The sequence below is a fragment of the Sander lucioperca genome, chromosome 21 (assembly GCF_008315115.2).
Source record: "Sander lucioperca isolate FBNREF2018 chromosome 21, SLUC_FBN_1.2, whole genome shotgun sequence".
NCBI lineage: Eukaryota > Metazoa > Chordata > Actinopteri > Perciformes > Percidae > Sander > Sander lucioperca.
Window position 1 is genome coordinate 355,001 of NC_050193.1, and position 15,000 is coordinate 370,000.

Here is a 15,000-nt window from a genome sequence, read left to right on the forward strand (position 1 = left end):
ACATTTTAAAGCTCTAACACACCGACCAGACGGCCGACCGTCGGCAGTAAAGCCAGTGTGACTGATCAGTCTCCCCGAGTTGGTCCAAAAAGTTCCTCAGAACACCGAAGAGACCAGACGTAATACGTCTCCATAACAGCAGGCGGTGCTGTTAAAATCGGCAGCTGATTGGACGAACGCGTCACGTGGGTCTGGTTTCTCCAGAATTTCAAAGCCGACTATAATGGCGTCTCTTTCAGAATATGATCTCATATTGGACTAAAATAGTTCAGTGAAACGTGTTTCTGAAAACATTTGAAGAGAGAAATAGGCCGTGCAGTTGTTGAATCTGTCTTCATTTCAGATCAACAAAGGTCAGTTTAAAAGATTTTCATCAGATTTTGAGAGACGTTCGTCACTCATCTCGCTCGTCATTTCTGGTAATTGGTCATTGAGTCCAGACTGCCCACTGGCCGATTCAACAAGTCAAATTCTTTTGGGGGATTTTCCCTTTTTTATTAGATAGTGACAGTGGATAGACAGGAAAGGGGGAGAGAGATGGGGGATGACACGCAGCAACGGGCAGCAGGTGGGAGTTGAACCTGCGCCGCTGCAAAGGCCTCAGCCTGCACGGGGCGCACGCTCTCATCGGGTGAGCTAGAGGCCCCCCCATGTCACTTTTTTCAGCTTTCTTTACTCATGGTCAATAAACCTAATTTTAAATGACATTATAGGTGATTTTTTTGTTAAAAAAAAAGCAGAAATTATGAGTTATTTTGTCTAATAGTTGAGATCAGAGGATGTTGAGTGGATCACAGAATGGTTTATGTCTAGGGTTGGCTATCGTTTGGGTTTCACACACACACACACACACACACACACACACATATATATATATATATATATATATATATATATATATATATATATATATATATATATATATATATATAAAAAAGGAGCACAAAACGACAGTTGGTGACATTAAAGAACTTGTTTATTGCTAAGGCCATATGGTCAAAATTAAATGATTGATTAATAATAATAACTTTTAACAATGACTTATTTCACCAGTAAATTGCTGGTAAACGACAAAAACAAGCACCAGATGGGAAAAGGGTATTTTACAATACCGTTACGTCCCGCTGTTGGAATCCTCTACAGGAAATACAGTCACACTTTACACCGCTCAACGTGAGCTGTCAGCATTTTAACCGTTGGGTTTAATCCAGCTGCTAGCTAACGGTAACGTAGCGTCCCGTGCAGCGATGCTTCTGGAAAAAAAAAAAAGTCCGGCACCGAAATGTTCGTTCTTATTCGGTCTCGTTACTACCGTTTACGTCCTACTCTATTTATGTCAAAGTTTAGTCAGGATTCTGTTTTGAAACCATTGACATTTATTTTTCAAATGCTATGAAATTGAATAAAACATCAAAAATTCAATGAAAGCAATAATTTATTTTACCTGCGAAGATCACTGAATCGGTTCCCCTACAATGTAAATACATACATCCATGTTATTTGTGGGCAATTTGTCCATATCCATATTTCTGATTTAAAAAAAACTTGAATGGGTCAAATTTGACTGAAGGACAACACAAGGGTTAATAATTTTACAATGAGAACAACGATACAAAAAGATCACACTCCAATATCGTGAATCATATCGCAGTATCAGTCAAAATAATCACTATTAGGCTATGTTTGGACGGAAACCATCGGAAGAGAAAACGCAAAAGTGGCGTTACGTTCTCACTTTTTATTCCGCGTTTAGACGAGCGTTTTGGGGGGAAATCTGAGTGCAAATGGTTATGCAAAAGTGTGTGAAATGTGATATAGTATGCACAGCAGGCAGCTAGGTGGTGGCCTCTTCCTCGCTTCCTCTCCTCCTCCTCTCTCCCTCTCCTCCTCCTCTCTCCCTCTCCTCCTCCTCCTCCCTCTCCTCTCCCTCTCCTCCTCTCCCTCTCCTCCTCTCTCCCCCTCCTCTCTCCCCCTCCTCCTCCTCCTCCTCCTCTCCCTCTCCTCCTCCTCCTCCTCCTCCTCCTCCTCCTCCTCTCCCTCTCCTCCTCCTCCTCCTTTTTCCCTCTCCTCCTCTCTCCCTCTCCTCCTCTCTCCTCTCCTCCTCCTCTCTCCCCCTCCTCTCTCCCTCTCCTCCTCCTCCTCCTCTCTCCTCTTCCTCCTCCTCCTCCTCTCTCCCTTTGCTCCAAAACATAGCGAAGAGAACAACAAAAGCTGACAGTTTTGTCCAGACAGATGAGGAGGTGGAGTTATTGCTCCAAACAATGCACACACACACACACACACACACACACACACACACACACACACACACACACACACACACACACATTTCCACTGTGGAGGGTGGTTTCACTTTTTTGCGTCTTTAAGCCCCAAAAACGCAGTAGCCGTCTAAATGAAAGGCACATCTGTTAAAATATTTTGTCGTTTTCACCCGCGAGCATATTCGTGTAAACAGGGCCTTAGATACGGCAGAACTGCTCTCCTGCCCCCGGCTGTCAGCTGCAGTGAGGAGGCGTCCCATGAGGCAGCGGGAACCAGTCTGCCAGGTGAAGAAAGGCAATAAATTATTCAGGCACATGCAGCATATGATCAACATGCTCCACGAATGTGCAGAGTTGCTGCTGCTGGGGAACAATAGGAGGCTCTCAGATGCTCCAAGAAGGGGAAACGCCAGAGCAGGGGGAATGAGAGGGGGAACACCAGAGCAGGGGGAATGAGAGGGGGAAACGCCAGAGCAGGGGGAATGAGAGGGGGAAACGCCAGAGCAGGGGGAATGAGAGGGGGAAACGCCAGAGCAGGGGGAATGAGGGGGAACACCAGAGCAGGGGGAATGAGAGGGGGAAACGCCAGAGCAGGGGGAATGAGAGGGGGAACACCAGAGCAGGGGGAATGAGAGGGGGAAACGCCAGAGCAGGGGGAATGAGAGGGGGAAACGCCAGAGCAGGGGGAATGAGAGGGGGAACACCAGAGCAGGGGGAATGAGGGGGAAACACCAGAGCAGGGGGAATGAGAGGGGGGAACACCAGAGCAGGGGGAATGAGAGGGGGGAACACCAGAGCAGGGGGAACAGATTTTTAAAGGATATCGTCTAATTATCATTATCGTCAAAATCGCCAAAAATATCGAGAGATTTTTTTTTGTCCATATCGCCGACCCCAAATTCTGACATTAAAATGTAATTTGTTGAGATGATTTTTATGCGGAGAGAATGCACTTTGTTCCAGACCTGTTTCTGTCTCAGGACACTCGCTAGACCGGGTAACCCCAGCCCGATCTGCCGGGGGTTTGATTCCTCCCTGCAGCTCAGGCTGGAAACCTGTACGTTTATCTCTCCTGCTTCTGTTACAAATCTGCGGGGACCAATCACAAACTGGCATATCCGCTATTGGCTGGTTTAACATGATGACGATAGAGAAGCAACCAAGCAGCTTCTTGTTTACATTCAACATGACGGCCACCATACTTACTTTATTCTCATTAAAAATGACTCAAACTGCGATTATCAAAATAGGAAACATAGGAAAGCGTAATGAAGTAGTCGTTGCACGTCTTACAGCTGCTGTGATTTGTGAGAAACCTGCTTTTGAAAGATGCCAGGCATCCTATTTGATTTTGATCCATTCTGAAGTGTATTCTGCAGATGTCTTGGCCGGTGGCCAACATGGCCGGTTAGCTCAGTTGGTAGAGCGGGCACACATAAGCAGAGGCTTGTTCCTCGACGCAGAAGGTCCAAGGTTGGAGTCCAACCTGGGATCGTTTTCCTGCATGTCTTCCCTCCTCTCTCTCTCTCTCCTTTCATATCTCAGCTTTCCTCTCTAATTAAGGCAGAAATGCCCAAAAAAACCCGTAGGTGGGAAATAGTTGTGAGGTTTGTCTCCGGTGGCTCTGAGCTGTAGTCTTCATGGCAGTCTTTAAATTGAGGGGGCTTAGTTTTCTTCAGCAGCCTGTCCTTTGTTTGCTCGTATTTTACAGAACAGTATGCATGCATGACGTTGGACATTTTTAGGGTAAAAATAGATCTTAATGTAGGCGGCATGCCTGAAGTGGCATGTGCTTACCCAGAGGCTAAATTACTCTGGTTGCTTCACAAAGAGAATGACTTCACATTGGGTTTCTACTAGAGATGGTCTGATACCATTCTTTGCGTCCCGATACTGATTCTGATACCTGAACTTGCGCATCGGCTGATACAGAGTACTGATCCAATACCAGTGTGTCATATATTTTATTATGTTTTAACAACCGTATACTACTATCCCTGTATAGATGATATGATGTATAACAGCTGTATACTACTATCCCTGTATGATATGATGTATAACAGCTGTATACTACTATCTCTGTATGATGATATGATGTATAACAGCTGTATACTACTATCTCTGTATGATGATATGATGTATAACAGCTGTATACTACTATCTCTGTATGATGATATGATGTATAACAGCTGTATACTACTATCCCTGTATGATGATATGATGTATAACAGCTGTATACTACTATCCCTGTATGATATGATGTATAACAGCTGTATACTACTATCTCTGTATGATGATATGATGTATAACAGCTGTATACTACTATCTCTGTATGATGATATGATGTATAACAGCTGTATACTACTATCCCTGTATGATGATATGATGTATAACAGCTGTATACTACTATCCCTGTATGATGATATGATTTCTATCTTTGTTGTCAAAGATATACGATGTGATTGGCCCGGCCAGAGTTTGGTTTTTCCAGCTCGCAAGCTAACGGGGAGTTGCTAGATGACCCTGGGCTAACGTGGTCTAGATTTCTAGGATATCTGCTTTTATTACTCTGCTAAAAAAAAAAAACTACTGTTGCTAAAAATACAACAAACTACTTGTTGCTTTTAAAACAAATGAAAGGAAGTTATTATCATTATTTATTCAGGGGCGTCAAACTCTGTCTCCCTAAGAGCCAGACTGGAAACTGAGAATCACGTCCAGGGCCAGACACGTAGAGATTATGCTTTTATTTAAGAGAAACATTGTATTGAATATAAAAGGCAGCACTAAAAAGAATGACATTACATTATAAAGTGCATTTTTCTACATTTCACGGCGTGTTTATTGCACCAGTTGATATTGCGATGATTGTATAGTTTCGGCCCTAGCAGGTAGTAATCTCTACCGTACACAATCCTAATCACCGGCTTTTCCTGCAATAACTGGTTTGAAGTGGCTTGCATCATTTCTGTGGTTTAGTCATAATTCCTGTTCATTCCTCGGACCAGAGTCCAGAGCAGCTGAACGCTGAGCATGTTGTAATGTCCCTAAAGAACAAGCATTAAGAGGATGCACTCTAGCATCGGCTCTGTCATGTGGACATTGTGACCTTCTTGTTGTTGTTGGTCTCTCTGTTTTTATTTAGTTTAGTCATCATCGTATCATTAAAACACAATTCCAGAAGGTACAAAGATCATATGTAGTACATCTGAAGAGTTTAAAGACTCTATTTGTCCATTGTTTATTTCTAAAGAAACACAACAATGTATAAAAGGCTCCATTACCTTGTACCTCACGTTATGGCTCCGTAGCAGACGTTTTTATAAAAATAGGCTAACGATTGGGTCATAACCACGAGACTTACTGTCTCATAGTAGAGGAATTACCGTATAGTACAGGAGAAGCTCTCAGGCAGTTTGGACTTCCATTAGCTGTTTAAGTTTAATTACTAATGTTAACTATCATTTTAGTGATCAATAATTAGCCTGTGTCTATGTTATCTCCTTACATATACCTACGCTCTCCGTCTCTGCTAGATTGGGAATGATTGAGATTTCTCTTGGCACAGCTACCAGAAGACTTCCAACTTTCAGACAGGTTGCTCACGTCACATCTACGTCTTCAAGCTCAGTTGGAGGCTGCTCAGTAACGCTCAGCCATCACCGGGAAAGAGACTTCACTGGTCTCCGTCCAGAGACACGGGACCTGCTGGTCCAGTTATATATACTGTCTATGGATGTATCTCAGTGGGAATCAAACCCAGATCTCCCACACCAAAGGCACGTGTCATATCCACTGAGCCATCACCAAGAAGATGACATTAAGAGCGACTACGGTAGCGAGTAGAATGAAAGGCTGAAAGTCCGTGTAGGGAGGTTGGTCGGGGGGGTGAATGGGTCAAACACAGGACTTTCACCCAGGAGACCGGGGGTCGTGTCCCGCTTGTCACGTTTCCTAAATCCAACCCGTCCGCTGTATACAGCGTAGACATACACGCGGATAGCTGAAAATGCGTCCAGATAACACGCCACCTGGCTTTAGAAAGTGGGCGTGGATGTTTACGTGAAGTCATGATGTCACGTTGCTGTGACAGTAAACTGAAGATCTTTGAGTTGGGGACAAAACGAGACATTTGAGGACGTCATCTTGGGCTTTTTGGGGAACTCTGATCCACATTTTATAGATGTTTTATTAGTTTATTTTAGAGATGCACCGATAGACCGACCGGTGACCAGAATTGGCCGGTTTTCACGTGCTTGGCCATGACCGGCGACCGGCAGGTCAGTCTGACATATGGTGATTTCATGCTGGTCAACGCTACAATTAACTGACAACATAAGTTATACCAGTTACAGTTCTCAAGGACGCACGCACACACGGACGCCACAGCACGGACGCCACGGCACGCACGCCACGGCACGGACGCCACAGCACGGACGCCACGGCACGCACGCATGTGCCTTTCTCTCAACTTCTCCACCGTGTGTCGGCGCTATTCTCCACATGTAGGAACCTGGTGAATTAACCTGCAACATGTCAGCTGTTTGGGAATTCTTCAGCGTGTGTGCAGAAGATAACAAGTTTGCAATATGCAACACCTGCAAGGAGAAAGTAGGGCGTGGAGGGACGACACCAAAAACCTAAATCACATTTCTTTAGTTGATATTGATGTGAAAAGAAGGAAATGGTTCTAACATTGCTCTTTAGATGTGTGTGAATGTCCCACACCAGGAGTAATTTATATAGTTCTATTTTATAGTGATCCATTATCTGTTCAACACATGTTCTATTAAAGAAAAGATAGAAAATAAATATGTGTGTGTGCTGTCAGCTGGTCTAACTCAAAGAAAATCAGAAATCGGAATCAGCCTAGAAAGTTGTAATCGGTGCATTTCTAGTTTATTTATATTTCATAGACCAAAACCACTAATCGATGTATGGAGAGAATAACCGTAGCAGCTCTAGTTTCTCTGGGCTGATACTCCCAACGCTGCTGTAATACCGAAACCTGTCAGATAAATCAGAGTGTTGGCAATAAGGAACGAAACTGAAATACCAAATGTCAGATTTCGACACAGATGTGGGCAACATAAAGAGCATTGTTGTGGTGAAATACTTCCTCTGTCTCGTGAGTTGAACCTGTGACTCCATCTTGACAATCCTCTTTTCTTTCCTCGCTCAGTCTTTTGTTTTGTGTCCTAAACAACTCGCTGTAATCCCCCTTCTGCAAGAAATATGCATATAAATGGAGGGCTTTGATTCCCAATGTAAGCGCTGTGCTTCGCACGTTATTCACAACACACAATCACTTTTTTCTTTTGTCATCCTTATGGTAGAGAGAGAGAGAGAGAGAGACTTCTGGGGTCCCGACAGCCTTGTGGGGCCAAAATGCTGGACCCCACAACTTTAAAGGTCTGTTTGAGGGTTAAGACTTGGTTTTAGGATTAGGGTTAGAATTAGGTTATGGTTAGGGTGAGGGTAAGGGTTAAGGTTAGGCATTTAGTGGTGATGGTTAAGGTTAGGGTAAGGGGCTAGGGCAAAGCCGCCCAATTTGGGCCAAGTTTGGCCAGAGCTCTCTTTGTTTTGGCCCGCCATGTATTTGACATGCTCATGCTTATTCTCCTCTTATTTTAAAAGTAATGACTATGAAACGTACATTTTGTGCAGTTAAAAAGTACGTAATCTGAGTTCAACGGCAATGTAATGCACCGTGCTGGTGAACTTGCCATTTAAATTACATGCGTACGTTTTATCTCTGGAGAATGGCAAGAATTATGATATTCTTCAACATCGACATTTATTTTTGGCCCGTGGCCCATCCAGATATATTTTGGCTCTTCATATGAAAGAATTTGGGCACCTCTGGGCTAGGGAATGCATTATGGCAATGACGGGTCCCCACAAAGATAGTGCCACAAACCTGTGTGTGTGTGTGTGTGTGTCTCCCCTGTTCTTTCTGACCACGAAGGGAGATCTGGAGCAGGAGAAGTTAACCCTCTCCTTGACTTCATGTTGTTGATGCAGAAGGAGAACCAGGAAATGAGTCGGCGGGGGGGGGGATGTAACGCTACCAAGCCGCGGCCAAGCGGCGTGCGTCACCGCGATGTGTATTTAATATTTGGAGAGGTGACGTCAGCCTACGACGTAGACTCAGAGCGGTCTGCAGGGGTACGCTGCTGATGCTACGCAGAAGCATAAAAAGGCCTTTAACTGTCGTGTTGTCCTCTCGGGTCAAAACTGAAAATCTACACTTTTTTCACTTTTTTTATGCTTTTTTTTTTCAACATTTTTGTACGTTTTGGTCTCTTTTTAAAACATTGTTAGTGCCTTGTTGTTTGACGCTTCTTTCAATTTTTTTTTTTTCTTGGCTTTCTGCGCCTTTTTAGTCTTTTTTTTTTTTTCAATGTTTTTGGCGCTTTTATGTCATTTCAGTCGACATTCTTTGACGTTTTTTTAAACATTTTGATTGCGAAGAGCGCTGCGTTGAACCATCAGTGTTATTTTTGGGCAATTATGTTGAAAGAAACCCACATTTCTGATATAGAGAACTTAGAAAAGGGACCCGAGTACACCAGGACGGTTAAGTACGTATTAAGTTAAATATGCATATAAATGGAGGGCTTTTATTCCCAATGTAAGCGCTGTGCTTCACACTGTATTCACTACACACAATCACTTTTTTCTGCATTTCTTTTCTTCCGTCATTCTTAACTTAAGTCTCTCTTTTGTGCCTTTTTCTCCTCCTTCTATATTCCCCTCTATGAACTGCCCTGCGTGTCTAAACCTGTCATGTCACTTGCATTAGGCGCCCATGTCTTTGGCTTATATCTTGGTCTCCCTTCTGTCTCTTTCCCTTTCTTCTGTTTCTGTGTGGACTGGATGAACCACACAGGGTGCCTCCTCACCCTCTCACCCTGTCACTTCCTCCTCTGGCGCTCGCTGCCACCTCACTTCCTCCTCTGGCGCTCGCTGCCACCTCACTTCCTCCTCTGGCGCTCGCTGCCACCTCACTTCCTCCTCTGGCGCTCGCTGCCCAGGATGACGGACGCTCATCGGTTGAACCTGTCTGTGTGTACCACACCCCGCCCCTCCCTTCCCGTCTGCCCCTCTGTTGTGTTTAGGTGAGTGATGGAGACGAGAGAGTGGACCGTGGTCGCTGGCAGCTTCGTGGGTTTCCAGCTTCTCTTCTCAGTGGCCAGCCCGCGGCTCTCCTACATCATCACGCCGGCCTACAAGGCGCTGCCCGCCACCAAGCTCACCGAGTGGAACTCCAGGTGAGTGTCCCATAATCATAATATAAACCCAAAATCTGCAAGGGCCCTGATTTGGCCCGCAGGCCTCGAGTTGGACACGTGTGATCTAGACCGCAAGTCTTTTCAGAGTCTTCTAGTGTACGGTGGGCGAAACATTTCTTTTGTTGATTAGACATTTTTAATCCTTTTTCATGCTGAACGCCAGAATTACTTGAATAGAATTATTATTGGATTGAGTTGAATGAAAGTACACACACACACACACACACACACACACGCGCACGCACACACACACACACATAAGCACACACATACACTCGCACACACGCACACACGCACATAAGCACACACACACACACACACACACACATACACTCTCACACACACACACACACACACACGCACATAAGCACACACACACACACACACACGCACGCACGCACATAAGCACACACATACACACACACACACACACACACGCACATAAGCACACACACACACACACACACACATACACTCTCACACACACACACACACACACACACACACACACACACACACACACACGCGCACATAAGCACACACACGCAGATAAGCACATACACTCGCACGCACGCACGCACGCACACACACACAAGTACACACACACACACACACACAAGCGCACGCACACACACATGCACACACATGCACACACACAAACAAGCACACACACAAGCGCGCGCACACACACACGCGCTTGTATAAAAGGATTAAAATGCTCTTGATAGGCGTGTTAGACGTGCTGGACCTCCCCAGAATAGTTCTGTTATGTAACATTGTTAAGACAACCTGACAGAAGTGACCTGTGTTGAGCTAACTGCTGTGGGTTTTTGGTGTTTTTGGTGTTGTTGGTGAGCTGGCTCCTGGTGTTTCTCTGGCCAACTCCTCCTCCTCATCATTCCACCCAGCTCCATCTGGGATGTGAGCGGCCAGCGGAGCTCTGAGAAGTTTGAGCTTCCCAGCAGAAAGCTCCCGGGGTGAAGTTCACCGGGCAGTGACTTGTAGTTGCATAACATCTCTCACTGGCTCTTTGTTATCTCGCTTCTGCCTTCTGTCGTCTCTCTGGCTGTCTGCTGGCACTCACAGATAAGCAGCAGTACAACAAGTATTCAGATCCTTCACCAGAAATACTCTGGTAGAATACTCTGGTACAGGAAAAGTCCTGCAGTGAAAATATTACTTCAGTGAAAGTGTGTAGGTATCATCAGGAGAATGTAGTTAAAGTATTAAAACACACACAGACACACACACACACACACACACACACACACACACGCGCGCACACACACGCACACGCACATGCACACTGACAGACACACACAGAGACACAGACACGCACACACAACGTACGTGTGTGTGTGTGGAATCTTAATGTGTAAAGTAACTAGTAACTAAAGCTGTAACAGATGAATGTAGCGGAGTAACTAAAGTAACTAGTAACTAAAGTAACTAGTAACTAAAGCTGGAACAGATGACTGTAGTGGAGTAACTAAAGTACCTAGTAACTAAAGCTGTAACAGATGAATGTAGTGGAGTAAAAAGTACAATTTTTCTCTCTGAAATGTAGCGGAGTAGAAGTAGAAAGTAGCATGAAAAGAAAAGACTCCAGTAAAGTACAAGTACCTCAACATGTGGACTGCAGTGCAGTACTTGATTAGATGTTCTCAGTTAGGCCCCACCTCTGCAGATAAGCCTGTATCTTCACGTATACAGCTATAGTTTACATTAGCCTTCCTGTCCTCCAGAGTACAGGGTGTATTGACCCGGGGACAGTCCAACAGCGAGTCAAAGGCCGGCCACTCAGAGTGGCGTTCTGTTGCGTAACGGCCAGCTCAGTGTTTCAGTGTGTGGGTTATATAACCATGACTTAAGTGCAAGGAGGGGAGGCAGAAAGCATTTCCAAAGAGAGCCGAGTCGACTGTTGAGTACTGAACACAGCTGCATAATCTCCAAGTGCTCCCTGACCAGCACAAAACATGTTTTCATGCTGCATAATCCAGTTAGTGGTGCACGATATATCGGCCGCCGATATAATATTGGTCGATATGGTCATTTTTTTAACACATCGGTATCAGTTCGATGTCAGATTATATATAATTATATAAATATTCATTTTTTCTTCTGAAAATCTGATGACAGTCATATTTTGCACACAGGTAAAGGTGCCCAATATCAGTCATTTCGGAAAATAAATCACAAAAGTAAAAAAAAAAAGCATTTTGGAAAATAGTTCTTTATTTGATTATCATAAGAATTTGTTTTCTAAACAGAGATATCGACATCGGTAAATATTGGTATTGGCCATAACAGCAATATTAATATCGGTTATCAGTATCGGCCACAATTTTAACTAAAACCAGTCCCTCCAAAAAACCGTGATCATGTGATCTCATAATTCAACGCATAATCAGCCAAAGTCTGCATATTTATTTCGGGGACCGCATTTTTTCAAATACGCCGCACTTTCGCTGCATAAATTGTGTGTGTGTGTGTGTGTGTGTGTGTGTGTGTGTGTGTGTGTGTGTGTGTGTGTGTGTGTGTGTGTGTGTGTGTGTGTGTGTGTGTGTGTGTGTGTGTGTGTGTGTGTGTGTGTGTGTGTGTGTGCTTGTGTGTGTGTGCGTGTGTGTGCTTGTGTGTGCGCTTGTGTGTGTGTGTGCGCTTGTGTGTGTGTGTGTGCTTATGTGTGTGTGTGTGGGCCGCATTTTTTCAAATATGGCGCACTTTCACCGCATAAATGGCTGATTTCTGCTCAAAATATGCGGGGCTTGCATGATTTCATAATCCCCGCATTTTCGCTGCAAAAAAGTCACACATATCTTAACAGAAAGTTGAAAAATGTTCCCGCAATTTCATCGCATAAAATTGCATAAATATCCTGCATATTCCATCACATTTTTTAAGAAAACGTGACGCATCATCAAGGATTTTAGCCTTAGTAGTTTTGGGCTAAAATCCTTGATTATGCGGCACGTTTTCTTAAAAAATGTGATGGAATATGCGGGATATTTATGCAATTTTATGCGAAGAAATTGCGGGAACTTTTTAAAACTGCGGCTTCATCGTGGCTTCATCGCGGGGTTTGCAGCTTTTCGATGATGTTCACGTCGCGTGATTACGTCACTTCATAATGTTCCCATGGCAACAGGGGAAAACGGCTGCTCCTGTGTGAAGTAAACGCAACATTTTTCAACTTTCTGCTAAGATATATGGGACTTTTTTGCAACGAAAATGCGGGGATTATGAAATCATTCAAGCCCCGCATATTTTACACAGAAATCGGCAATTTATGCGGCGAAAGTGCGGCGTATTTGAAAAAATGCGGCCCCCGAAATAAATATGTGGACTTTGGCTGATTATGCATTGAGTTATGAGATCACATAATCACATTGTTCTGGAGGGACTGTAATTCGCTGTATTATGACCAACATGCTACTTAGATTATACAACTTATTTTGCAGCCAGTCAGCTTTCGTGTGATTGGCTCGAGTCTCGTTGGGATTGTAGCCAACCACAGACATGAAACCGATTTCATTCTTCAGCTTTGGGGAAGTGCACGTTTACAGAGACTTGGCTTGGTTTTTGCTGAGCTGGCTCCAGATGTTCCTCTGGCCAACTCATCATCATTCCACATATATATATATATATATATATATATATATATATATATATATATATATATATATATATATATATATATATATATATATATATATATATATATATATATATATATATATATATATATACATATATATATACACACACATACATACACACACACACACACACACACACACAGAAAGCTCCCGGGGTGAAGTTCACCGGGCAGTGACTTGTAGTTGAATAACATCTCTCACTGGCTCTTTGTTATCTCGTCTTCTGCCTTCTGTCGTCTCTCTGGCTGTCTACTGGCACTCACAGATAAGCAGCAGTACAACAAGTATTCAGATCCTTCACCCCACTGTTAGAATACTCTGGTACAGGAAAAGTTTCTTGAGGGAGGACCCCAAAACTAACCCTGCACCTAAAAGCAGTTACACACCGAGCCGATAGTCGGCCGTCTGACCGTCTGGAGAGGTCCGTGACTCGAGTCTGTTCGGTGTGTCCCGTGCTGTCGGCCGTCAGAGGAGCCGTCAGTCTTCATTTTGGCCGACCTGACATGTTCAGTCAGAGACAGGACAGTCGGGACTCACCCCGAAACGGGGAGCGGGATGAGCGTGACTAGAGTCTCTCAAAATCTGATGAAAATCTTTTAAACTGACCTTTGTTGATCTGAAATGAAGACAGATTCAGCAACTGCACGGCCTATTTCTCTCTTCAAATGTTTTCAGAAACACGTTTCAGTGAACTATTTTAGTAAAAAAATGCCTTAACGACCGTTCTCTACCGGACCGAATAGCAATGCGGATTTCGGTGCCTTATTTAGGTGCCACTTAAATGTCTGCGCTTCTCTCTGATGCTCCGAAAACGGACGTTAGAGGGAACTGAAACATCGCCGCACGGGACGCTAGTTACGGTAACACTACACCTGACAGCTAGGGTTGGGTACCGAAACGCGGTGCCATTAGGGCACCGGTTCCGACCTAAACGGTAGTAACGAGACCGAATAAGAAGGAAAATTTGGGTGCCTTATTTGGGTGCCTGACTTTCCACTCCACTCAACAGCAGCTAACGTTAGCCTAGCTTTAGCTATCAGCTGGATTAAACAGGTTAAATGCTGACAGCTAACGTTAAACAGTGTAAAGTCTGACTGTATTTCAACAGTCTGCTCTGCAGCAGCAGATGACGACGTCAGAGAAACACAGACGGTGCGTTCACTGAAACTGGTAGCCTACAGCCTCGCGGTGCATTCAAAGTTATTGTAAAATACCCTTTTCCCATCTGGTGGTTGTTTTTGTCATTCAACAGCAATTTACTGGTGAAATAAGTTATTGTTTATTATAAGTTATAGTTATTACATTACTATTAAATCATTTAATTTTGACCATATGTCCGTAGTTATAAACAAGTTGTTCTTAAATGTCGCCGACTGTTGTTTAGTACCCTTCTTTTTTTCTTCTTCTTTTTCTTTAACTTTCTTAAAAAGTATCGGTTCAGGCTCCGTTTAGGCACCGTTTTAAAAGTACCGCTTTAGCACCGGTATCGGGAAAAAACCAAACCATACCCAACCCTAGTGACAGCAGCTAACGTTAGCCCACCGTTAGCTAGCAGCTGGAGTAAACACGGTTAAAATGCTGACAGCTAAACGGTGTAAAAGTGTGTCTGTATTTCACTGGAGAGGATTCCACCAGCTGCCGCTGTCTGAAAAACAACACAGATTTGAGGGGGACGAATGATGCTTCACCTTTTTCAGCTCTTCTGAGTTTGCAGGTATGAGATGGTGACAGTGGATAGACAGGAAAGGCGGAGAGAGATGGGGGTGAGCTAGAGGCCGCCCCCTG

At 44.1% G+C, this 15,000-nt stretch overlaps 1 protein-coding gene across 1 annotated transcript in view; it reads left to right on the forward strand.

Moving 5' to 3' along the window:
* Positions 1-15,000, forward strand: part of tlcd4b (TLC domain containing 4b) — a 32,121-nt gene that overhangs the window by 1,357 nt on the left and 15,764 nt on the right. Inside the window, exon 2 of the mRNA XM_031295161.2 lies at positions 9,386-9,538. Coding sequence (XP_031151021.1) covers positions 9,393-9,538 — 146 coding nt within the window. The 5' untranslated portion in view covers positions 9,386-9,392. The remainder of the gene's footprint in view (positions 1-9,385; positions 9,539-15,000) is intronic.